Raw genomic sequence first — 26,940 nt, forward strand, 5'->3', positions numbered from 1 at the left:
TCAGTGCTGACTGAAGCTCATGAGTGTTTCAATGCTTTTAATGTGAGAACCAGGTATATGACACTGTATAAAAATTACAGTGATATGTATAAAGGTATATGTACACGGAATGTAATAGTACCTAATTCATATTTACCCCCTTTTCTTTCCATTTTGACAGTACAGCTGTCCTATTTAACAAATGTATTGAGACCAGCCAGTTAATTTTAACTTATTCAGGTATTAATTAATATATCTCTTCCAGGCAAAATGTAATAGCACTAATAAAGTGGGAAGGTGTGTGTACATTTTTACACTTTAGGATTACTTTTAGCACTTCCCTTCATCTCATGCCAAAATGAATGTTGTCATGCTGTAATGCACATCTTCATGTACGTTACTGTTGAACTAAATCCTGTTTTCACATACAAGGAGTCATTTTCGTAATAATTACAGACCATTCTCACCAGCCTCTTTGCATTAAGAATAAATCATAACCATATAGGATAAAGATATTTAATATAGCTGCTGCAAGTGTGTAATCAGTACTGATAATTTAAAAGAATGTCACAAAGCAGTTACTCAGAAGGCTACTTACACAGTAAGCCTTATCAGTAACTAATAGTTTTTTTTTGTAGTTTCCAGTTAAAGAATTCTGCATTGAGACAAATGTATTTTACAAAACCAGTAAACACACACACACCTCACCTTGTGCATCTAATACATGTATACATCTCTTTCATTTCACTCTCTGGTTTAATGCCTTTTCAGAGTTGAGCCTTGTAAATTAAATGTTTTATATATGGTATTGCATTTGCCTATTGTGAAATCACAAGAGACAGCGAAAGGTATTTATTTGTGTTGGAGGTCAGTGGGTTTTCTAATAAAAATGTATGTTATCTTAGGGGGAATTGCTCGATGGAACCACAGATTACATGTCAGGCTTGGATGACATGACAGATTCAGATTCCTGTCTGTCCCGAAAGAAGATCAAGAAGACAGAAAGTGGCATGTATGCATGTGACTTGTGTGACAAAACATTCCAGAAAAGCAGTTCCCTTCTGCGACATAAATATGAGCACACAGGTATGTTCATTTTTTTTTCCCTCCACTTCATTACCTGTTAGATTTGATTTTCATGATGTCTTCATTCTAAAAAAAAACCCTTTTATTCTCTGTGATGGTTCAACATTATTTTTTTATTTTACAAAGAGAGTTTTTATTAAGGCAATTTAACATGATACGGTGTTAAGGATATGAGCTGTAGAATCATCTACTTGTGGGGGATGGGATGAGATGTGTGACATTACATCTTTAAGGGGGGGGACTTTACGATGTAACACTTGCACTGTAATTGGCATCGTCACTACTGTTTCTTTCCCATCCAACTCCTTCTTCCAGTTTTCCATTTTAATACATTTTAAACATATTTTACTTCCCCCCCCCACTCATTTTATTCTCTTTTATATTATATATATATATATATATATATATACACACACACACACACGTGCATGCACACACATTCATCTTGTTGCATCACTCCATGCCCAATCTGTCCTCCATTTTGTTCTGTGGTATTAGACTGACAGGGATTTGCTGTCATATCTATTTTTGAATTATGCATCAAGTATTGCAGCTATGGAAGGTGTTGAATGCATTCCAGTGCTATTTGTGGTGTGGAATTAGCCAGATGTTTGCTTGGCCAAGGCTCCAAGTTCCAAACTCTGGTCACACGTTGGCTGAAATGCCAAAGGAGATACTCTCAATTACATAGGTTAAAAATGAAGCGCGTATCATAACTTGATGTTGTTATAAATATATCTCATTCTTTTCTGTCATTACAGCTGCTATCTGAAAAAACATCATTACTTTTCCACTTTTGACAGGAATCCTCCCTTTTAGTAACTTGAAAATCTTCATAGTGATTTTTGCTGAAACATTTAAATATTTTACTTTATTAAATCATAAACTATCTTTTCAAAAGTACAGACAGTCTGTACTCAAAACATTGTTTAGCTTCAGGGCAGAGAAATGATCCATAGTACCTTTGACAGTTATGATTGACAGTAATTCTGAACACTTGAAGATTTCTGACACTTTGACATGTGCTTGGAGATGCACCAAAGGTATCTAAATTATTAGAAGGTTGTTAAATCATATTAGAACATTTTAGCATTATATCTTAATCTGTTTTCTTGCTTGTGTTTTTCTATTATAGGAAAGCGCCCACATCAATGTCAAATTTGTAAGAAAGCATTTAAACACAAGCACCATCTTATTGAACATTCACGACTGCACTCTGGTGAGAAACCGTATCAGTGTGACAAGTGCGGAAAACGCTTCTCACATTCGGGGTCCTACTCGCAGCACATGAACCACAGATATTCCTATTGCAAACGGGAGGCAGAGGAAAGGGAAGCAGCTGAACGAGAGGCCCGCCAGAAGGGCCACTTAGAACCTGCAGAGCTACTGATGAATCGGCCCTACTTACAGAGCATTACTCCTCAGGGCTACTCGGACTCTGAGGAGCGAGAAAGCATGTCAAGAGAGGTAGAGAGTGAACGAGAGCAGGAAAAGGAAGGAGAAGAGGATGAAGAGAAACTAGTAAGGCAAGAAGGGGAAGAGGAATTTGATGAAGAGGAAGAAGAGAGTGAAAATAAAAGCATGGATACGGATCAGGATACAATAAGAGATGAAGAGGAGAATGGTGACCACTCAATGGACGATAGCTCAGTTGACGAAAAAACGGAAACCAAATCAGAACATGAAGACAATGTGGAAGACGGCATATAATAACTACTGCATTTTAGCTTCCTACTTCTTCCAGTAGTATTGTTACTTGCTTGAAACACTGCTGTGTTAAGCTGTACATGCACGTGCCTGATGCTTCCTGGAAGCCTGAGTGTTGGACAGATGGGGCAGTCTGTCAGATGCAAAAAAAAGGAAAAAAAAGAAAAAAAAAGAGACAGTGTTAGGAGGAATTAGTCAAGTTTGGGTTGTGAAGAGTTGCATTATGCAAAAAAAATGTTCAGTGTTAGGGCCTAAAAAAATGTGTGGTTCCAGCAACCTAAATTACCCTTCTGTTAATAGTTTTTTTTAGCACAAAATAGTGGAGTATATTGCATTACATGCCACTTGTATTACTACACAAATTCTAAAGAGAAATGTATTGTCTATGTTTCTACCTATGTATATTATCACACAACAGTAACTTGAAAATGTAATGCCTGTGCTTCGACCCATACCTGTATAAGTAAACAACAGTATTTGTGAATTGTTTGTAGTTTGACCCAATCATTAGGCCCGTTTCTGCAACCACACAATATTTTAGGTTCCCAAGAATTTTTTGAAGGATCATGAAATGATGCATGTGTGATATTTTAGACATTGAAGTCTTAAAGTGGCCCAGCTATGAAGGAATAGAAAGAGTGAGAGTAAGAGAGAGATAGAGAGAGAGAGAGAGAGAGAGAGAGAGGCAGATGGTGGAGAAAGCCTTTTGAAAGGTGGTTTTAAAAAGCCTTATATGCAAACCTTTAATCTGTGTGTTCTGCAAGTGCCATCCTTGTATAGTGCTAAAAAAGGTAACTAAAGTTACCTTGCACCAGCTTCAGTGTTAAACAGCTCACCCTGTTCTTTGAAGCACCCATGTCAGTATTAGATTCTAGGCAGCAGTTCCTTAGTTTACATATGTTTGTGCAATTTTCTGTACTTTTTTTGTTCATTAACTTGTCAGTATTACACCAAACTTTGCAACAATTTGCATTCATTTTATTTTAGGTCAAATAACATTTATTTATGTTGCTCATTTTATATTTCCTAATTTTATTTATTTCATACTGTAGTGTACAGTATTATAGTTCTTCAATATATAGATATATTTTAGTAAAGGAACATGAGGTTGATCATTTGGGCAAATTTTACGTAATGAGAAGAGCATTTATTGTGTTTTCAAACATTAATTGTGAGATACGAATTTTCAATTTATTATTTTATTTTGTTTTCCAATTACTGGATTCCAAATTTGAGAACTTTTGATACGATCTTGTGAAAACACTGTATTTTCGACTGAAAATTCCACTTTCTTCATCTGTTTTTTAGCTAAAAAAAAGAGGGACTGTTAAAATACAATGTATGATACCATGACAGAAATCTTTCCTGAATTGTCTTTGTAAAAGTATTATAAAATTTTCAATTTGTAATTTCTCTTGGAAATGACCATGCTCGAATAAAATGTAGCCAAACTAGGACCTGTACGTGCAGCTTAAGGTTCTATGGACATCACTGCAGCAAACTGATGTGCATAATAATGTATAGTGTTTCCTTCCTAACTGTAGGATTGTCTTCAAACCATGAAGAATTACAGTTTCATCCACAGCATTGTTAACAAAAAATATTTATTAACTTAAATTTATATTGTCGTCCTATTTATTTCACTCAATGTCCACTTTTATATTTCTCTCACCATCTCAAAATAAACAAAATTATATGGTTGGATTTATTTCATAAGCTTGCTGAGAGGAAAGCAACAGACTAAATGAGGACTGGGCACATTGTATAAAACTGACATTGCATGAAGGAGATTTAGTCCTTGTGTTGCCCTGAATTTAGTTGATTTTTGTTTTAAAGGTGATCTGCAGCCGAATCTACAGGGTATATTATTTCTCTCATCCACTCTTCTAATAAGGTGTAAAGTACCATCAAGAAATGTAGCATGGCTGGTGCATAAAATAGGGGCTTCTTTTAAATAAGCTATCTAGATTTTATTAACAGGATTTAATTTGAAAGAAAATCAATATTGAGCTTTTGATTAAGGATAGAGTACTTTGAAAGTTGTGTGATGCACACAGCTTTATCATTTCATCATAGAGACTGCATAGGCTAACAACATGGAATACTGTCTTTTTTAAATAAAGAGAGTGGGGTTCTCACAGAAATAGGCCAGTGGTGGTTTGAACAGTGCCTCGCTGATATTGTAACCAGGATCTGGTTACACTACAGTCTGAATTTCCAGCAGGCAATTAAGATACATTACACGTAATGAAGACAAATCGGAGATCAGATGATAACTAAAAGACCAGTGATTGTGATTGACATGCAGTTTTTTGAACTGCCAAACCATTGATTTTGAAACGGCTTTTACAGCTCGTTTAAGTTGATCTCAGAAATATACCAATTAATTGATTGGTGTCTTAAAAAAACATCAATTTTCTTACTAGTGCAAGTTGAGAGGAAGACTTTTAAAAGACATCCATTACAAAATCCAATTAAAAAAGGTAATGTCAGCCTTGCCTCGGGTTGTAAAATTCTTTTCAGCCATTCAGTTCTATACGTAAGCAAGACCAGTAAAGAATACTTCAGCACTATACACTTTAAAATATAATCTCATTTTTGTTAAAGTTCATATTCTGAGACCCATAAATGGTTCATAATATGTATTTATAATGAGTGTTTGAATAGAAGTGTCCATACTAATATTACTTCAACGTTGGCTATATTCCATTTTAAGAACATTGCAGGTACAACCTTTCCACAACAGGCCGATAATCTCCTGATGAACAACTCTTTTACAATCAAGTGTTTTGCTTACACTTAATTAAAAAAAATTATTAAGGGAAAGTCACAGAACCTAAATGAGTGAAATCAGTATTGTAAGATCACACATTTTATTGCATTCCCAATAATAAAAGAACACTAATACAGTACTGTATCTGCATTAATGGTGACATCTGACAAAATGCCTTGAATTCGTAGAATAAGCAACAAAGGTAGTTTCGATCTCACATCTAACTTAGTTAAAGCTGCGGTGCACTATGGAAAGCAGCATTTGGGACTTTGATATTAGCCGGGTAATTTGTTCAAACTGTAAGAGGTAGATTTTACCAGTCATCCTATCATGAAAAACCTGCGAGGACCCATCCTTAAATCATCATTAGTGATTTTTAACACATTACTTTGAACATTCAGCGTCTTCAGTTGCTCCAAGGCAGCAGTGGCAGGTTCTTTGCTAGACCAGATTTGACACCATATAGGGATGATGATGCATTTCTCCTGACATTAGGAAAATAGAGTCAAAGTAAATATTCAGAAATATTTTCCCTCTAGCATTTTTACAAGTAATTTTTGTTATACTTGATTGCCATATTAAAGGGTGATAAAATACCGTACCTTAATGCTTTACTGCAGAATAAGATATTGACAGGGTTTGAATTTGCACAGCAATGTGAACTGGACTGTTATTAAAGGTGTTCTCTGAAGATCTGTGAAATAGCTTGGACATAATTGCAAGAATAAAAATAGTAAGGATTATTATATGTCTGTTGGAGAATGCCCCAAGCATTTTGGTAATATTTTTACTGACCATCCATAGTGATGGGAAAGCAGTTAAAAAAGATAGTAGTAAAACACACATGTTTCAGTCAAAGTGCACATAAAACAGTATAAAGTGAAGCTTTTAAACCCTTTGCCATGTAAGTTTTTTTTCATTTTGTTCTGTAATTTGTTTTACGATCGATTGATTTAAAAATAACGCTTGGTTGTAAGAATAAGCACACAAGAATCCTTGAGAATAATAATATTATAATCTCTCTAAGGAGAGGAAAAAGTAGATCAATTGATTTTTTTCCCCCCCAGCCTGACCCTTAATACAACAGTAGATTTCTTCTTGTGACTACCTATATTCACTATAATATAAAATATTACATTAAATGATCCCCTCTGGATCACTCTAAAAAGATAAGTTTAATTCCCCATCCAACCGTGGGAAATCACTAAACAGATAAAACATTAACAACCTCAAAATGGTTTAGCAGTTGTTCCGTACTCTGTTCTAACATGTATAAGGAGATGTTATTTATTTTCATACTTCAGCATGTTTGTCATCAGGACACGGATAGCAAGGTTTGTAAAGCGATAAAAATAGAAGTAAGATTTCAAGAGTCGATTGGATTCTGTGTGGACGTGTGAGTGAACATTTCTGAAGAAAGCCCATGAATGCTGTCATTAACACATTAAACAAGAATGCAGCAAAGGCAGGGTTTATAAATAGTGATCTAATAAAAGACAACGAAGACATGTCGCCTTGTTCCATCAAATTTTAAAGAAGTCTTGACACAGCTGTGCATATGGTAACAGCAGAAAATCAACGTTTTGAACAAATTTTACAATGGACCAGCAATGATTTATTCAATTTCAACAAATGATTGAACTACATTTAACATTCAAGCCATGAAGTCTATACAATTTAAACAGTCCACATTACTTTTTCAAGCAACATAGTTCATGATTTGGATTGTAGCTATGCTTCAGATTGCTTCTTTTAAAAAATTCAATAAAGCAATACAAAAGCTAATACTAAATAAATTTGTTTTCTTTTGCTGTAAAAGCACAACAGCGTCTGTAGTTGCTGTTACCATCAGAAGTGTTGCTACCAAAATTAATAGGATTCTTACTGAAATTATAATTTCAATCTTGGGTCCTAACACATGGTCATGTCACAAAAGTTAAATGCATTTTACAGTGGGTCTAATGATGTGTATGCAACTGGAACAGAAATGTTAGTGTAGAATTGATCTGCACCGTACAGGATGAGGAAGATTGTCATTCAGAGAATTTGAAGAATGAGGGACACAAAAGTTTACTTGAGATATATAATTAACTAATTTTAAGTAAACGATTACAAACATGCATTGATCAAATGATGGTGTGATGAGAATGGTGTTTCAACTTGTGATCTGAATATATGTATGCAGTTTAGTAACTCCTCAGCAAGTTACACTGCAGTTACTTTACACATCACATTCAACTGAGGGAATATTGTACAAGATATAAACAATTTCTGGAACATACGCCAGATGCAATCGACCAATCAATAAAGTGCCATTAATATGCACAACACTGACAAAATACTGTTAAACCACACAAGACAAGTTATAAACAGGGTCACTTCAGTTTAATCGAATGTATAATTTCCTTTGAGAATGACTTCCTTGATGAGAAAAGTGCTGTGTTACAGTTCCAACTGCTTTGACACTAATTTATTGATATTATAATTGGCATGACACAAATAGTTTAACTGTAATGCACAACACGGTAAAAGAAAGCATTATTAAAGTATTGTTTCTTTTTTTTTTAAATGGGAAAACATCCGTAAATTCTCCAAGTGAACGAGAAGACCACATACTGTTCAGTCGTGAGATTCGAATAATAAACAGGGCAATTTAAAGTTTATTAAAAAAAATCACCACATGAAGTTTTTGTTGTCGGAGAGCTTTCCACTTTTAAACGTGCGCTCTTGCCTTGCATATAAACAGGCCTGAACTGCAAGTAACAAAAACTAGAATTTATATACATATACATCAATATCATAAATAGCTTGGCATAAGAATACCAGACTAGCATTGATGAAAATGTGATTGTTCAATAGACCCGTAACAGTATTAATTTGATATTAGCATTAAATCATTTTGATTTAATGGCGTATCTAAATGAACTGTGTTTTTAAAATGGTAATTCTTTTAAAGTGGAATAGAACAGATTTGAAAATGCTTTATTTAATCATTCATAATGCACTCTTACTAACTATCATTTGTACCCAAGGCACAAATGATTAATTATATATAGTATTTGGGTTATTTGTCTGTAAGAAAAGCTAGAAATGTACAGCAGATCAGGCAGCATCTGAAAAAGGAAAACACTTCAGGAGGGATTCCTTGTGAGGACACCATAAGTTCTGAGGAAGCATCTCATCTGAAACATTAACATTTTCTTTCAGGTGCTGTTTGACCTGTTGTGTATTTCCAGCAGTTTCTGTTTTATGTTAGGTTTTTACTTTTGTGGACTTTCTTTTCATCTCTTCAGGACATTTCATGTTCTTTTTCTACATAAATATGTTGTAGTACCAATTACATGATGACAAATACCTTCAGTACCCACATCTGTATCACTTTTAATATGCCCTACTGGGCACACTATGCTAAAGTAGGAAATTACTCTTAAAGAATAGCAAATAGCTGGTAGTGAGATTTCAGTCATAGTTCGATTTTGGGGTTCTGTTGTTTTTGGTGACCAGCTTGTATGTTGCTGTCATAGTTGACAACATTAGAACTCGCTTGATTGAATGGTACCTTGAATCCCAGGCATCTTTTATCCTACAATTAAATACAGAATTATTGAAATGCAGACTTTGAAACCCAAAATTCTTTCCAAAGAAAGCGTTGCTTATAATGGATATTATGTACCAATTCTGCACCATTCCACTTTAAAAGAGCTGTTTTAAAAATACAGCTAGCCTATTTATTATACAATGGAGTATTCTAAGAATTGGCTCATCCTCAAATCCTTTCTACATGCATACAATGCTAAAGACTGTTTTAGGTGTTAACTAGGACCAATGCAGTAGCTTGACTTGTGTTCTCGGGGGTTCAGTGAGTCCCAACAGTATTTATTTAGCATGTGAATTTATCTATGTTGTACAGGGTACAACTGTTTCTGAAAACTAGTGAACCTCAAAAAGGTCAGATAAATTGCAGGCTCTTTTCTAAAGGTAGTTGTGCATAAAAGATTTGGCACCTCTGTGTTAGGACTTCAGCATCTTTACTGGCTTCAAATTTACCAGGACTTGGAACCCAAAACGTCAATGTTAATGTAACACATAATTAGCCATCCACACAAATGATTTAGAATGATCCCAGAAATGTCATGATGGGAGGTTAATTTATCAAATGCTAAAAAGGATAGCAGCATCCCTAGGAGATTTTGGGACAAACTTTTTACAGGATTCGCAACATTAGAAACTGTGAGGACAAAAGATCAGAAATGTAGCTCATGATCTTCAAACCTATTCATCAACAGGAATCTCAAACTTACGTCAAATAAACAATAAAACAACATGAATAAAGTTGATTTGCCTATAAAATAAAATGGAGTAAAGGCAGGCATTTTATATCCAGCAGTACGTTTCTTTGGGCTCTATTTCCAGTACTCACTTTCACATTCTCTCAATTGATTTAGGGTGTGGTCTGTTTCTGGCAATGACTTAAAAGTTTAGTATGCTAATAATACCACCACAGTAAAGAAGCAGACCGAATGCAAACTATCTGCATCAATTTAACATAAGACCCACATATATCAAATTGCACTGACATTTGACCTTTTCACAGGTTTAGCGTGCGCTATGGTTCCACCATTGAGAACCAAGCTGGCAGCGTCATTTTGGGGTGTCAGTTCTTGGGTCTCGAGAAGAAAATGTTGGATGCTTTTAGAAGTGAATGGAGGTAATCGGGATCGACCTGGAACTGGTTATCTTTTGTGAAATCTAGAAGGAACTTCAGATTTATGTAGTGCATACACACTCACCAATTCACACCAAATTTTAAAGAAGTAATAAGGAAATAATGCACAACAGACGAAGAAACCCGTTTTGGATACAGCGACAATTGTGCAACACAATCCAGTTTACGCTTGGAGAGCCAATTCACTGTGTTCAACAGATGGAATCAGGACAATTTCATTTTTCTATTGCACATTTTTTTTACTCCAATTCCTTTTTGTGTTTTGTCGTCATGACATTGTTTTTTTTTAAAATGCAGCAGGCAACAGATAGCGGTTGCTTTGCACACTCTGATTGTCAACACTGAACAGCAATCGCGGAGCGCGGAGGAAGACATTTAACTCGGTGCATTCAAATCTGACAGATTGAACAGCTGGCACCGAAGAGCGCTTTTCTGCTGCAAAATTAGTATTATAGAGTGAAAAAAAACAGGCACGGGTTTGTGTTTTCTTTTGCATTTGGTATTATGATGAAAAAAAACACGTTTTTTTTTGCTTTTAGTATAGAAAAAAATTGCATTTAGTTTTATGGAAAAAAAGGCACGGGATTGCTTTTTTTCATTTAGTATTATAGAAAAGGCACAGCATTCCATTTTTTTGCATTTGGTATTATAGAAAAGGCACAGGATTGCTTCTGTTTGCATTTAGTATTATAGAAAAAAAAGACAGGGTTTTTATTTGTTGCATTTTGTGCACTTGCTGGAAGGTTCCGCTTTAAAACTTGCTGCGCGGGGGAGGGGGAAGGCTCAGGAGGCAGCGCGAGGGAAAGATGCCTGGGACTGGCGCGCGGAATGGCAGCTTGGGGCGCGTGGAATGGCAGCTTGGGGCGCGTGCGCGGAACTGGCGCGCGGAATGGCAGCCTGGGGCGCGTGCGCGGGACTGACGCGCGGAATGGCAGCCTGGGGCGCGTGCGCGGGACTGGCGCGCGGAATGGCAGCCTGGGGCGCGTGCGCGGGGCGGCTGTCGGCTGCCATGGTGACGGAACTGCCGGAAGGAGGGAGCGTGGGGAAGATGCCGTGACTGACTGACTGAGTGAGTGACAGACAGGTGGGCTGGCGCTCCGGACTCGGGCTGCTGAGCAAGCACAGCCTCGCACCAAGTGGGCACGAAGGCAAGCCTGGGGTGGGCATCCAATCTTAGTGAATTTTGGTTGTGGGTTTGGGTGGTGGGTGGTTAGGTAGGCCGAGAGAAGCGCCTCGGTGTCGCCTGGAAGATGCCGCTGAGATGGAGTGCGTGTACGCAGGTGACCAGGGGGGAGAAGAGGGGGAGGGATAGAAGCATTCGCTCGGTTTGCAAAAGCTGCGAAAGTGAGTTTTTTTTAAAAAGAGAAACCCATGCACAATTTTTTTTCTCTTCTGCTTTTTGACTGAGTTGGGGCTTATTGAGAGACACGTGCTTTAAAAAAATGTACTGACATTTGGTCATTGTGAAATGCCACTATTGCCCAAAGTAAACCTCCATCTGACTGAGGGATTGACATTCATTGCCCAGATTGCAGTTAAAGTTTTTGTAAAACACATTCAAACTTCCATCAGCACAAATATCAAGGTTCGTGGTTTATACAAAATACAGCACAGAATTGCTGCAAAGTGGACTTTGAAAAATTACAAGTTTTGCATGAAACTTTACTGAGGGTTGAGTATTTGTAATTAACTGTCATCAGGTCTGTCATTCTTCCAAAACATTTTGAAAGAGCCATCCAATTCCTGAGGATATGGGATCTTATTTAGGATAACTTGCCCTCAGCAGCACTATAGGCGAGAGTTAAGATCAAGACATTTAAGATTATATAATTTGTACATTAGATATTTTAATCAAGTATTTAGGTGAGACCCAAAATATTTTTCTATGGGTATTGTTCATAGTCATTTCTTATCACATTCCTATAATCCTTTGAGTGACTAATGTTTTTGCAGTACTGGATTCAGAATAAAATTAAAAATCTTTTGTATTGAGAAATTCTACACTTTTTTCTATATTAAATAAATAGTGTACCTTTCTTAAACAGTGCAGTAGTGCTACTATTGCCAAAGGGTATAGTAATATTTTGTGGGTACTGCAAGAAAGTGACCTGTAGGTTACTGAGGGTAGTTTAAGCAGAGGTAATAAGTATATATTGGTGTTACAAAAACAAAAAGTACTGGAAATCCTCAGCTGATCGATCAGCATCTGTGGAGAAAACAGAGGAGGTAACCTTTGTTATAGCCTCTTTGTCAGAACGGAATGTTTCCAACACTTTTTCTTTGTATTCAGATTTCAGAATTTTTTTTTTGCTTTTTCTCTAGTGGCGTGAGTTAGTTTCTTTTCCCTAATAGTAATCAGTGGTATAGGTAACTTTTTATATACAGATCTATTTTTCTTGTCTTGACCAATTCTGTTTCAGTGGATTCCACTATATTTAATATTATAGGTCAGTGTTATTTGCTGTACTTTCTTTGGTTGTAAAGTGTTTTGGGACCTGCTATGGTCATAAAAGGTGATATATAAATGCAAGTTCTTAATGTTATGGGGAATCTTGATGGTGCTCTTGAGTCTTTTGAATTTAAATGCCAGATCCACCCCCCCCCCCCCCCCCCAAAGTAACACTTTAAATTGTTACAGGAAGGACCTCCCAAATCCGGAAACCTCGAGACCGAAGCTGTTTCAGATTTAGGATATTTCCGGATTTCGGAACATATTATCAAAGTCCTGAAATCCGGAAACGCCAGGGCCGAGGTTCGGGTATTTCCGGATTTCGGAGATGTACTGAATCCGGAAACCTATTTGGCTCAGCGGTGACTTGTCGTTGGTAAGAAAAAAAAATTGCCGTTGCAGCCCTTTGAACAGCGGTAAATATAAAGACCTGCAAAAAAGGTAAGTTCCAAAGTTTTTACGAATTCTATTTTAGCGATTCGATAGCTAAGTGTCTTGTGAATGTTTTGTGATTTTCATTTTTTGTTTTTTGCAATTTTTTTTGTGTGGGTGGAGGGTGGGGGGGGGGGGGATTATTTACTGTTGTACAAAAAATGTCTGGATTTCGGAACATTTTCTGGATTTTGAACAACCTCTCCACTGATCGGTGTGATGTCCGGATTTTGGAACATTCTGAATTTTAGAATGGATTTGGGAGGTCGAACCTGTATAAACAAATACAGAAGGACATGCTAAGTCTTGTGACTGACTTATCATCTGGCTATTTTAAACCCAGTATAACACTGGGCTTAGTCTTACAGGAAAGACCTTTGCTCTTTAACATTTCCAGCATAGGCTGTGTGTGTGTCCATATGATATATATATTTATCATTTCATATGATTACATTACAAAATCATAATTACAGCAGACAGCCAGTGCCTGTCTGAAACACACAACGCTAGGGTTAGAGTTGGTGCTGTCATTAGAACCAATACTAAGAAATCAGATGGGAATTTATATTGAATTATTGTAAATATAGCCTCCGGTATTGCATAATACATGCAGTGAAAGGAAAGGTTCTTAAAGAATGATGGAACAAATATGGGTACGTATTTGACTTAAATATATGGCTTGTGATATATATGCTACGTAACATTAGCCAAGTATTTATTTGTTATATAAAGCTCATTATTACAAAACATTCATTCTAGATGTCACAAAGCCAGCCTGACCAGGAAAGTTCAAGCTTCAATCCATGGTCTGTATGAACTTAGCAGGTCTGAGCTGGGATGGTGTAGCAATGCAAGAATTGGCCTCATAAAATCTTCGTCCAGCACAAAGTACACTGCAGCAACTCACCAAGGCTTCTTCGACAGCACCTTCCAAACCTGCGAACTCTTCCACCTGGAAGAACAAGGGCGGCAGGCAAATGGGAACACCACCACCTCCAAGTTCCATTCCAAGTCACACACCATCCTGACTTGGAAATATATCGGCGTTCTTTCATTCTTGCTTTGTCATAATCCCCCCCTCAACAGCACTGTTGGGAGTACCTTCACCTCACCAACTTCAGCTGTTCAAGAAGGCTGGCTCACCTTCTCTAGGGCCATTTGGGATGGGCAATAAATGGAGCCACACATCTGAATGAATGAATACATTTTTAAAAATCAGCAAGTTTGTCAAAAAAAAGATTAGGGAGCAGGGGGGAAAAACTGTTTATTAACAACTTGCTTCTAGCTAATGCATTTAATGTAGAAAATGTTCCAAAACAATTTACACTGGGAAGGGAAAGTGGAAAAATAGATAAAGGGAACGTATAATGAAGTGAGAATTAGGTGATTTGAAAGCTTGGTGGAAAAGATAATTTTTGAGTTTTAAAAGTGGAGAGAGAATTGGAGAGTTTTAGGTAAGAAACTGTTGTGTAGAATGTAGAGGTTTGGGTAATTAATTCTGGAGAGTAGGGTGGAAACTATGCTGACACTGATGGTTGAAAGGGGAAGAGGTTGCACAAATGGCCTGAGGACTGAAGGAGGCAGGATATAAGAAAGACTTGCATTTATATAGCATATTTCACAACCTCAGGGTGTCCAAAAGCACTTTACAACCAATGAAGTACATTTTGATGCGTAGTCACTGTTGTAAGGTAATAAACACGGCAGCCAGTTTGCACACAGCAAGGTCCAACAAACAGCAATTTGATCATGACCAATATGTTGTTGTGATATTGGTTAAGGGCTAAATATTGGCTAGGACACTCGGGAGAACTCTCCTGTTCTTCGAAATCGTGCCATGGGATCTTTTATGTCTACCTGAGAGGGCAGACTGGGTTTCGGTTTAACATCTCATTTGAAAGACGGCACCTCCGACAGTGCAGTGCTCTCTCAGTACTACACTGAAGTGTCAGTCTAGATTATGTGTTCAAGTCTCTGGAGTGGGGTTTGAACCCAAAGCCTTGTAACTCGGATATCAAAGGCTGAAAGAGATTTTAGAGCTTGGGCAAAGCAAGATCAAGGAAAGATTTGAAGATAGGATTTTAAATTAAATGGGGGAAATTTTAGCCTAACCTGCCAGGCAGTAAACTGACGGGACCAGATTGATCCCCCGCTTTACACCCCGCTCTATTTCACACTTCATTCAAGTCAATGGGAAGTAAAATCAGTGAGGGTGTAGAATGGGCTGCAGCTCTGATCCTGCCAGTTTCCTATGGGGTGGGTTAGGTTAAAATTACCAACGGGGGGGGGGGGGGGAGGGGAGGGGAGGGGAGGAGATGATAGAGTCAGTGTAGTTGGGCGCAATGAGCGAGTGGGACAAGATATGGGTAGCTGAGTTTTGAGCAAGTGGAGAATGGGTGGCTGGCATGGAAGACCTTGGAGAAACCGGGTGTAGAGATGGCAAAAAATGAGGGCTTCAGGGACAGTGGAGGTGAAGTAGAGGCAGGGGCAGTGAATGCTGTGGAGATGGAAATAAGCAGTCTTGATGATGGGATTGGATGTGAAGTTTCAAATTTACCTCTGGGTTGAACGGCACACCCAAGTTTCGCATGGTCTTGGTCAGCCTGCGCAGGCAGCCAGGGAAGGGGATGGAGTCACTGACCAGAGAACGGTGGGTTTTGCTGTTTGTTCAGAAAAACATGATCTTTGCTAAAGTTTGTGCGGCAGCAAAAATAGTATTTTCCTTCAGTCGGCTGATTGTCTCAAACTCATTGAGGAAAGTCAAATATTTTTATAATTTTATTATAGCACGATTTCTGAATACTCGGGACCTGTAGTATTTATATCCTTTACTAACATTTAAATGTTATTGAATTTCTCTCTGTTCTCATAATATGCAGGAACTAAGCTTTCACATGCTATACTGAGGTATATGTTATATTAAATTTTCCATAGTATATTATAAAAATGTAACCTTTAAAATATAGGATCAAAGGTTCCAAGAGTGCAATAAAGGAAAAGTCTGCCATAGCTTAAGAGCCTTATAATCTTGAGGGTGGGGTGAATTTCGCATCGAATTAATAAAATAAAAACAGCATTGAATGTCTGAAAGTAAGATAATTTCAAACAGAATGCATATTGTGTGCCATCCAAGAAATATTTTTTTCTTGAATCTAAATAAACTAGTGCCATTTTAAAAAAAAAGGTTGCACATCTGCTAGAGTTTATTTCCTTTTCTTCGGGATGTGCATTACCACTGCACATTTTTTTGAAAACCTAATATATTAAAATTACGAAATTCTTGCTGGGCTACACTGCGATGCCCTCCACCTCCACAGTCGAATAGCCTGCCAACTCTTGCTGGCTGACTCGCACATGAAAGTATAGTTACTCGGTTGAGGTACCGAGGGTGAGTACTGACACCTCTGGGACTATGCCCCCACCAAGAGTCACTGGCTTAAGGAGAGGGAGAAAATTATTATTTTTATATTTAGAGCTGTAGAATGACACTTCTTCAGTAAATGTTTGTGAAGGAATCCAGTTACTCATTAATGTAATTATTAGAAGACTGGATTGATTTTTCTTCAACTCTCTCAATGCTGGTACGAATAGTTACAGAATTGAGTATCATGGTTCACTTTTCAGACCGTAATTGGAATACAAAAGCCTTGTTTACAAGAAGCACATCAAAATTGCACCACATGATTTCACTTCATTTTGGGTTCGATTATCTGCCTGTTGTAGGGCGTTGTCATCAATTTCTGGCTTGCAAATAGAGAATCTGTGTGCAAGCAGCTCATAGAATGGCTGAAATGGGATTGTGCAGCAGTTTTATGCAGCAGATAATGTCTTGGATAGTTTTAAACACTTGGGCTTCAAAAAAGATTCTATTCACAAAAGTTTTGAAATGTGTCTACAAATCCACAGAAACAAAGCAGTATTTCAGCTTTTAAAAAAATCAGTTTATGGCAGTGCCATGCTGTCATTCAACCCTATGTGCACTCAATGCAATACCATTACAAAAGCAATTAGCAATTGTTTGTATGTCTCCTTTTTCCAGTTATTCATGTGGAAATTAAGTAGGCGATTTTATAGAGCCTGTGAGAAAGGCCTTTAAAGTGAGAATACAATATCCACATGATAGTCTAGTAGGTACATTTGGTGTCAGCTTCTCTAGGTTGATGGCGCTGAATAAGAAGGCTGTGGATTCGAGCCTCATTCCAATAATTGAGTATATACTCCAGGCCCCACTCTGGGGGTGCCGCATGTTGGAGGTGCTGCTTTCAGATGAGATGGTAAAGTGAGGCCTCCCCAGCCTATTCCAGTGAATATTATAGCTGAACGAGCACTATTTGAAGAACAGGAAGTTCTAATGTCCTGAGCAGTAGCAAAATCTAACCAGGCATTTGTTCCATTGTTGCTCAAGGAATCCTGAGCTTAATGACTGTTTGCCTACAATCAAACAACAATCACTGCACTTCAAATTAGCTTGTTATATGTGCTTTGAGGTAATTATGGGGGTAAATAAATGGCTACTGCGCCATGCATATTATGAAGTTTGGTTTGATTCCTGCTTACTGCTGAGTTAGCTGATCTAATCTAGGGAAGCAGAAGGGGATGACAGTTTGAGTGTTCCTGGGAGAGGGAGGGGGAAAATTAGTCCCGTTTTCCTTTTTTGGTCACTATTGCAGTGAACCTTTTTGGGAAAATGCACATATATGGATGCACATATATAAATGAAGGTATGATCGGGCTCAGGTGTGATGCATGCACAATGGAATAGCCTGCTGATGTGTAGAGTCTGGAATTGCACATGGTCACTTGAGCAAACAGTAGGGGGCTGGAACCCAGGGTGTTATACCCGCCAAAAAGTAGCACCTCCAGGATTGAGGAGGAGAAAATTGGGGGTGGTTGGGGAAGAACATTAAAAAGCAAATGTAAAGTGGGAAAGGATTCCTTTGGGGTGGTGAGTCTGGCTAATGGTGATATATACATTTATTTTACCAAAAAATTCAGTAAACTATATTCTTGTCTGAAGCCTTTTATTTTTAAACTATATAAAATATTTACACCAGGCTGATGGTAAAGCTTTGCCCTGAAAATGTCTTTCTAAAAAAGAGCCAAGTAATTCTCTCTGGCTTTGTTTTACACTCTCAATTAGTAGAATTTCTAATTTTCAAGCTCAAAAGTATCGATGACATTGCCGTCTTAACGCTACAGAGAATCTCAGTCAATGTATAGTATTTGTTAGCAATACGCACAACAAGCATACTGATGAAATCACCTCATGTTACCACAATGACAATAATTGTTTCCAGGATACATGTGGCCTCCATCGGAAGGACTCTGGAGCGACGGTGGCTTCATGTTTATATGGTACCAAATGTGGATTAATCCCAGAGTCAAACAATCGACTGGAAAGATGGGATTTATGCTGACATCAATCTAGAGTTGACAACGTCTGTGAATTTTGTAGCGGATTTAAAAATCTAGTCTTTACTTCACATTGGCTTGACTGCCATGCAAAAAGAAAAATGAGTAAATAACGTAAATATATTTTTGGTTGGTATGGAGAGCAGTATTTCCTGAAAACACGGCTGCGCCACCATGTTGAGTATTACAGGAAATTCATGCTACATCTGCCGCAGCACAATCTGGCACGTTTTTGACCACCTGATTTTCTTAAGAGTAAAAGCTTTTGTGGTGCCAGTAGTGCCTTGAGATTGTCATTGCATTTTAGATTTTGTCACATTCTCATGTTTACCAGCCTGGTAAATTGTCTTACAAGATGAGAATGCCCCTTTAACTCACCCATTACTAAATACTCTCCTCTGCTGGTTTCGGGAAGATGATTACACACAATAGTTAGAATACAACCTGTAGAAGTAACTTGACAATAAACAATTTAATGTTGTGTTCAAAATAAGTAAGATCGATCAGACTTGGAAAAATAAGCAACAGTCATAGAAACAATGACCTGTGAATTATTATGAAGGCAGTTCAGATGGTTGCTTCTCTTTACAATAGACTGAGGTTTTTTTAGGGAGGTAGGAGGGAAGTTTACTAAAGGTACAATCCATTCCAAGCTAACAAAATGAAATTGTAATATCAGAGACTGTAATAAAATGTCACTATGCATATATGTATAGAGTATGTAAATTAATATGAATTAGAAAAATGTGTGATCAAATTTCCCAGGTGGCTTTTGGTGAATATAGCAGCACAGCAACTTGTACCTGCATAGGCCACAAATCAATGTCTATAACTCCTTGCTGCCAATAACAAAGTGAGTGTGCTTGACAGGGATATAACATTACTGTGGAAGGTACAAAATTACAGAGCAACAATCTACATATTGTATAGAATCAAAGAGGAAAAGATAGATGGACTGTGTCTTGATATGCAGTAATTCAGTTGATTCTAACTAGAGTGGTCCGATCCCTGAGATTATGGGTTCAAGTTTCAGACCCCCGCTAGAACGGTGCACATCGTAGAGGCCCGCCCAATTTGTAGAACAAAAATTGCGCCGAATATTTACCACGCGATTCTCCGATATCTGTCAGCCCATTTCTGGCTCGGCGCAGCACAGCTGCTGGGGGCGAAGCTACAGCCCTGCGCCAAAAACAGTGCCGGCAACTGCGTGCGTGCGCAGTAGCTCCTGGCCCTCCCAGCACGTCCTGTCTCCGGGTGACGACACTATCCCAGGACGAAGGAACATCGCCCCTATCCCGGGCCGAGTGGCCTGACACATCTTACCAGGTTGGCGGGGACCGCCCGACCTCTCGCTGGGGGCGGGCCCTGCCCAAAGTCTTCCGTGGGAGCCCGGCAGCGGGGCCGGTCCAGCACCCCCTCCCCCGCCCCCCCCCCCCGTTCAACTCCCCGCCCCGTTCAACTCCCGTTCCCCTCCCCCCCCCCCGTTCACCTCCCCCCCCCCCCGTTCACCTCCCCCCCCCCCCCCGTTCACCCCCTCCCCCCCGTTCACCACCTCCCCCCCCGTTCACCACCTCCCCCCCCGTTCACCACCTCCCCCCCGTTCACCACCTCCCCCCCGTTCACCCCCCCATCTCTCTTCGCCCCCCCATCTCTCTTCGCCCCCCCATCTCTCTTCGCCCCCCCATCTCTCTTCGCCCCCCCATCTCTCTTCGCCCCCCCATCTCTCTTCGCCCCCCCATCTCTCTTCGCCCCCCCATCTCTCTTCGCCCCCCCATCTCTCTTCGCCCCCCCATCTCTCTTCGCCCCCCCATCTCTCTTCGCCCCCCCATCTCTCTTCGCCCCCCCATCTCTCTTCGCCCCCCCATCTCTCTTCGCCCCCCCATCTCTCTTCGCCCCCCCATCTCTCTTCGCCCCCCCATCTCTCTTCGCCCCCCCATCTCTCTTCGCCCCCCATCTCTCTTCGCCCCCCCATCTCTCTTCGCCCCCCCATCTCTCTTCGCCCCCCCATCTCTCTTCGCCCCCCCATCTCTCTTCGCCCCCCCATCTCTCTTCGCCCCCCCATCTCTCTTCGCCCCCCCATCTCTCTTCGCCCCCCCATCTCTCTTCGCCCCCCCATCTCTCTTCGCCCCCCCATCTCTCTTCGCCCCCCCATCTCTCTTCGCCCCCCCATCTCTCTTCGCCCCCCCATCTCTCTTCGCCCCCCCATCTCTCTTCGCCCCCCCATCTCTCTTCGCCCCCCCATCTCTCTTCGCCCCCCCATCTCTCTTCGCCCCCCCATCTCTCTTCGCCCCCCCATCTCTCTTCGCCCCCCCATCTCTCTTCGCCCCCCCATCTCTCTTCGCCCCCCCATCTCTCTTCGCCCCCCCATCTCTCTTCGCCCCCCCATCTCTCTTCGCCCCCCCATCTCTCTTCGCCCCCCCATCTCTCTTCGCCCCCCCATCTCTCTTCGCCCCCCCATCTCTCTTCGCCCCCCCATCTCTCTTCGCCCCCCCATCTCTCTTCGCCCCCCCATCTCTCTTCGCCCCCCCATCTCTCTTCGCCCCCCCATCTCTCTTCGCCCCCCCATCTCTCTTCGCCCCCCCATCTCTCTTCGCCCCCCCATCTCTCTTCGCCCCCCCATCTCTCTTCGCCCCCCCATCTCTCTTCGCCCCCCCATCTCTCTTCGCCCCCCCATCTCTCTTCGCCCCCCCATCTCTCTTCGCCCCCCCATCTCTCTTCGCCCCCCCATCTCTCTTCGCCCCCCCATCTCTCTTCGCCCCCCCATCTCTCTTCGCCCCCCCATCTCTCTTCGCCCCCCCATCTCTCTTCGCCCCCCCATCTCTCTTCGCCCCCCCATCTCTCTTCGCCCCCCCATCTCTCTTCGCCCCCCCATCTCTCTTCGCCCCCCCATCTCTCTTCGCCCCCCCATCTCTCTTCGCCCCCCCATCTCTCTTCGCCCCCCCATCTCTCTTCGCCCCCCCATCTCTCTTCGCCCCCCCATCTCTCTTCGCCCCCCCATCTCTCTTCGCCCCCCCATCTCTCTTCGCCCCCCCATCTCTCTTCGCCCCCCCATCTCTCTTCGCCCCCCCATCTCTCTTCGCCCCCCCATCTCTCTTCGCCCCCCCATCTCTCTTCGCCCCCCCATCTCTCTTCGCCCCCCCATCTCTCTTCGCCCCCCCATCTCTCTTCGCCCCCCCATCTCTCTTCGCCCCCCCATCTCTCTTCGCCCCCCCATCTCTCTTCGCCCCCCCATCTCTCTTCGCCCCCCCATCTCTCTTCGCCCCCCCATCTCTCTTCGCCCCCCCATCTCTCTTCGCCCCCCCATCTCTCTTCGCCCCCCCATCTCTCTTCGCCCCCCCATCTCTCTTCGCCCCCCCATCTCTCTTCGCCCCCCCATCTCTCTTCGCCCCCCCATCTCTCTTCGCCCCCCCATCTCTCTTCGCCCCCCCATCTCTCTTCGCCCCCCCATCTCTCTTCGCCCCCCCATCTCTCTTCGCCCCCCCATCTCTCTTCGCCCCCCCATCTCTCTTCGCCCCCCCATCTCTCTTCGCCCCCCCATCTCTCTTCGCCCCCCCATCTCTCTTCGCCCCCCCATCTCTCTTCGCCCCCCCATCTCTCTTCGCCCCCCATCTCTCTTCGCCCCCCCATCTCTCTTCGCCCCCCCATCTCTCTTCGCCCCCCCATCTCTCTTCGCCCCCCCATCTCTCTTCGCCCCCCCATCTCTCTTCGCCCCCCCATCTCTCTTCGCCCCCCCATCTCTCTTCGCCCCCCCATCTCTCTTCGCCCCCCCATCTCTCTTCGCCCCCCCATCTCTCTTCGCCCCCCCATCTCTCTTCGCCCCCCCATCTCTCTTCGCCCCCCCATCTCTCTTCGCCCCCCCATCTCTCTTCGCCCCCCCATCTCTCTTCGCCCCCCCATCTCTCTTCGCCCCCCCATCTCTCTTCGCCCCCCCATCTCTCTTCGCCCCCCCATCTCTCTTCGCCCCCCCATCTCTCTTCGCCCCCCCATCTCTCTTCGCCCCCCCATCTCTCTTCGCCCCCCCATCTCTCTTCGCCCCCCCATCTCTCTTCGCCCCCCCATCTCTCTTCGCCCCCCCATCTCTCTTCGCCCCCCCATCTCTCTTCGCCCCCCCATCTCTCTTCGCCCCCCCATCTCTCTTCGCCCCCCCATCTCTCTTCGCCCCCCCATCTCTCTTCGCCCCCCCATCTCTCTTCGCCCCCCCATCTCTCTTCGCCCCCCCATCTCTCTTCGCCCCCCCATCTCTCTTCGCCCCCCCATCTCTCTTCGCCCCCCCATCTCTCTTCGCCCCCCCATCTCTCTTCGCCCCCCCATCTCTCTTCGCCCCCCCATCTCTCTTCGCCCCCCATCTCTCTTCGCCCCCCCATCTCTCTTCGCCCCCCCATCTCTCTTCGCCCCCCCATCTCTCTTCGCCCCCCCATCTCTCTTCGCCCCCCATCTCTCTTCGCCCCCCCATCTCTCTTCGCCCCCCCATCTCTCTTCGCCCCCCATCTCTCTTCGCCCCCCCATCTCTCTTCGCCCCCCCATCTCTCTTCGCCCCCCCATCTCTCTTCGCCCCCCCATCTCTCTTCGCCCCCCCATCTCTCTTCGCCCCCCCATCTCTCTTCGCCCCCCCATCTCTCTTCGCCCCCCCATCTCTCTTCGCCCCCCCATCTCTCTTCGCCCCCCCATCTCTCTTCGCCCCCCATCTCTCTTCGCCCCCCCATCTCTCTTCGCCCCCCCATCTCTCTTCGCCCCCCCATCTCTCTTCGCCCCCCCATCTCTCTTCGCCCCCCCATCTCTCTTCGCCCCCCCATCTCTCTTCGCCCCCCCATCTCTCTTCGCCCCCCCATCTCTCTTCGCCCCCCCATCTCTCTTCGCCCCCCCATCTCTCTTCGCCCCCCCATCTCTCTTCGCCCCCCCATCTCTCTTCGCCCCCCATCTCTCTTCGCCCCCCCATCTCTCTTCGCCCCCCCATCTCTCTTCGCCCCCCCATCTCTCTTCGCCCCCCCATCTCTCTTCGCCCCCCATCTCTCTGCCCCTCTCTCTTCGCCCCCCCATCTCTCTTCGCCCCCCTCTCTTCATCTCTCTTCGCCCCCCCATCTCTCTTCGCCCCCCCATCTCTCTTCGCCCCCCCATCTCTCTTCGCCCCCCCATCTCTCTTCGCCCCCCCATCTCTCTTCGCCCCCCCATCTCTCTTCGCCCCCCCATCTCTCTTCGCCCCCCCATCTCTCTTCGCCCCCCCATCTCTCTTCGCCCCCCCATCTCTCTTCGCCCCCCCATCTCTCTTCGCCCCCCCATCTCTCTTCGCCCCCCCATCTCTCTTCGCCCCCCCATCTCTCTTCGCCCCCCCCATCTCTCTTCGCCCCCCCATCTCTCTTCGCCCCCCCATCTCTCTTCGCCCCCCCATCTCTCTTCGCCCCCCCATCTCTCTTCGCCCCCCCATCTCTCTTCGCCCCCCCATCTCTCTTCGCCCCCCCATCTCTCTTCGCCCCCCCATCTCTCTTCGCCCCCCATCTCTCTTCGCCCCCCCATCTCTCTTCGCCCCCCCATCTCTCTTCGCCCCCCCATCTCTCTTCGCCCCCCCATCTCTCTTCGCCCCCCCATCTCTCTTCGCCCCCCCATCTCTCTTCGCCCCCCCATCTCTCTTCGCCCCCCCATCTCTCTTCGCCCCCCCATCTCTCTTCGCCCCCCCATCTCTCTTCGCCCCCCCATCTCTCTTCGCCCCCCCATCTCTCTTCGCCCCCCCATCTCTCTTCGCCCCCCCATCTCTCTTCGCCCCCCCATCTCTCTTCGCCCCCCCATCTCTCTTCGCCCCCCCATCTCTCTTCGCCCCCCCATCTCTCTTCGCCCCCCATCTCTCTTCGCCCCCCCATCTCTCTTCGCCCCCCCATCTCTCTTCGCCCCCCCATCTCTCTTCGCCCCCCCATCTCTCTTCGCCCCCCCATCTCTCTTCGCCCCCCCATCTCTCTTCGCCCCCCCATCTCTCTTCGCCCCCCCATCTCTCTTCGCCCCCCCATCTCTCTTCGCCCCCCCATCTCTCTTCGCCCCCCCATCTCTCTTCGCCCCCCCATCTCTCTTCGCCCCCCCATCTCTCTTCGCCCCCCCATCTCTCTTCGCCCCCCCATCTCTCTTCGCCCCCCCATCTCTCTTCGCCCCCCCATCTCTCTTCGCCCCCCCATCTCTCTTCGCCCCCCCATCTCTCTTCGCCCCCCCATCTCTCTTCGCCCCCCCATCTCTCTTCGCCCCCCCATCTCTCTTCGCCCCCCCATCTCTCTTCGCCCCCCCATCTCTCTTCGCCCCCCCATCTCTCTTCGCCCCCCCATCTCTCTTCGCCCCCCCATCTCTCTTCGCCCCCCCATCTCTCTTCGCCCCCCCATCTCTCTTCGCCCCCCCATCTCTCTTCGCCCCCCCATCTCTCTTCGCCCCCCCATCTCTCTTCGCCCCCCCATCTCTCTTCGCCCCCCCATCTCTCTTCGCCCCCCCATCTCTCTTCGCCCCCCCATCTCTCTTCGCCCCCCCATCTCTCTTCGCCCCCCCATCTCTCTTCGCCCCCCCATCTCTCTTCGCCCCCCCATCTCTCTTCGCCCCCCCATCTCTCTTCGCCCCCCCATCTCTCTTCGCCCCCCCATCTCTCTTCGCCCCCCCATCTCTCTTCGCCCCCCCATCTCTCTTCGCCCCCCCCATCTCTCTTCGCCCCCCCATCTCTCTTCGCCCCCCATCTCTCTTCGCCCCCCCATCTCTCTTCGCCCCCCCATCTCTCTTCGCCCCCCCATCTCTCTTCGCCCCCCCATCTCTCTTCGCCCCCCCATCTCTCTTCGCCCCCCCATCTCTCTTCGCCCCCCCATCTCTCTTCGCCCCCCCATCTCTCTTCGCCCCCCCATCTCTCTTCGCCCCCCCATCTCTCTTCGCCCCCCCATCTCTCTTCGCCCCCCCATCTCTCTTCGCCCCCCCATCTCTCTTCGCCCCCCCATCTCTCTTCGCCCCCCCATCTCTCTTCGCCCCCCCATCTCTCTTCGCCCCCCCATCTCTCTTCGCCCCCCCATCTCTCTTCGCCCCCCCATCTCTCTTCGCCCCCCCATCTCTCTTCGCCCCCCCATCTCTCTTCGCCCCCCCCATCTCTCTTCCGCCCCCCCATCTCTCTCCGCCCCCCCATCTCTCTCCGCCCCCCCATCTCTCTCCGCCCCCCCATCTCTCTCCGCCCCCCCATCTCTCTCCGCCCCCCCATCTCTCTCCGCCCCCCCATCTCTCTCCGCCCCCCCATCTCTCTCCGCCCCCCCATCTCTCTCCGCCCCCCCATCTCTCTCCGCCCCCCCATCTCTCTCCGCCCCCCCATCTCTCTCCGCCCCCCCATCTCTCTCCGCCCCCCCATCTCTCTCCGCCCCCCCATCTCTCTCCGCCCCCCCATCTCTCTCCGCCCCCCCATCTCTCTCCGCCCCCCCATCTCTCTCCGCCCCCCCCATCTCTCTCCGCCCCCCCATCTCTTCCCCCCTCCGCCCCCCCATCTCTCTCCGCCCCCCCATCTCTCTCCGCCCCCCCATCTCTCTCGCCCTCTCCGCCCCCCCATCTCTCTCCGCCCCCCCATCTCTCTCCGCCCCCCCATCTCTCTCCGCCCCCCATCTCTCTTCGCCCCCCCATCTCTCTTCGCCCCGCCCCCCCATCTCTCTCCGCCCCCCCATCTCTCTCCGCCCCCCCATCTCTCTCCGCCCCCCCCATCTCTCTCCGCCCCCCCCATCTCTCTCCGCCCCCCCATCTCTCTCCGCCCCCCCATCTCTCTCCGCCCCCCCATCTCTCTCCGCCCCCCCATCTCTCTTCGCCCCCCCATCTCTCTTCGCCACTGACAGAGAGAGAAGCACTAACAAAGAGAGACACTGAAAGAGGCAGAGAGAGAGAGGGACACCGGGTGGCCCCGTCCCAGCACGCTGTTGGAGGGCTCCCGGTGCTGCAGTCGTTGAGTAGAAACTTAATTTTTAATTGATTTTTTTAAATAACAATTTTTTTTTGATTTTATTGATTTATTTATCATTTATTCTTGATGGCTCTTTATTTGTAAAAGTAAAGTGTTTAATGTTTGTAAACCACCTACACCTGATTTATCAGTGTAGGCAAGGTTTTTCTGAGCGTACAATAATCTACACTTACTCCATTCCAAGTTAGTTTGGAGTAAATTTTCACTGCCTAAACTTGCAAAACAGGCGTAAGTGACTGGACACGCCCCCTTTGATAATAAAAATCTGTTCTAAAATGGAACTATTCTAACTCACTAGAATTGGAGCAAACTAAATATCAAGAATTGCAATTTCTAAGATGCTGCATTCTCAACTAGTTGCTCCAAAAAAATAGGAGCAACTCAGGCCGAAACGTGAGCCCTATGTTACAGCCTGTAACAAACTCATGTGT

The 26,940-nt window shown here is 45.0% G+C and overlaps 2 protein-coding genes across 14 annotated transcripts in view; both read left to right on the forward strand.

Moving 5' to 3' along the window:
• Positions 1–4,474, forward strand: part of zeb2b (zinc finger E-box binding homeobox 2b) — a 136,880-nt gene extending 132,406 nt beyond the window's left edge. For both annotated transcript variants that reach the window (XM_070875356.1, XM_070875355.1), the window contains exons 9-10: positions 885–1,065; positions 2,201–4,474. In XM_070875356.1, the coding sequence (XP_070731457.1) occupies positions 885–1,065; positions 2,201–2,775 (756 nt within the window). In that variant the 3' untranslated portion in view covers positions 2,776–4,474. The remainder of the gene's footprint in view (positions 1–884; positions 1,066–2,200) is intronic.
• Positions 4,475–11,268: 6,794 nt separating this feature from the next.
• Positions 11,269–26,940, forward strand: part of gtdc1 (glycosyltransferase-like domain containing 1) — a 473,428-nt gene continuing 457,756 nt past the window's right edge. For 8 of the 12 annotated variants that reach the window (XR_011592646.1, XR_011592645.1, XM_070875364.1 and 5 more), the window contains exon 1: positions 11,269–11,355. The gene's annotated coding sequence lies outside the window, so the exon portion shown is untranslated. Of the gene's footprint in view, positions 11,431–11,530; positions 11,552–26,940 lie in introns of those variants that run through there. The other 4 variants (XM_070875359.1, XM_070875360.1, XM_070875361.1 and 1 more) reach the window with 4 other exon arrangements.

Source organism: Pristiophorus japonicus, chromosome 3 (assembly GCF_044704955.1).
Source record: "Pristiophorus japonicus isolate sPriJap1 chromosome 3, sPriJap1.hap1, whole genome shotgun sequence".
Taxonomy (NCBI): Eukaryota; Metazoa; Chordata; class Chondrichthyes; family Pristiophoridae; genus Pristiophorus; species Pristiophorus japonicus.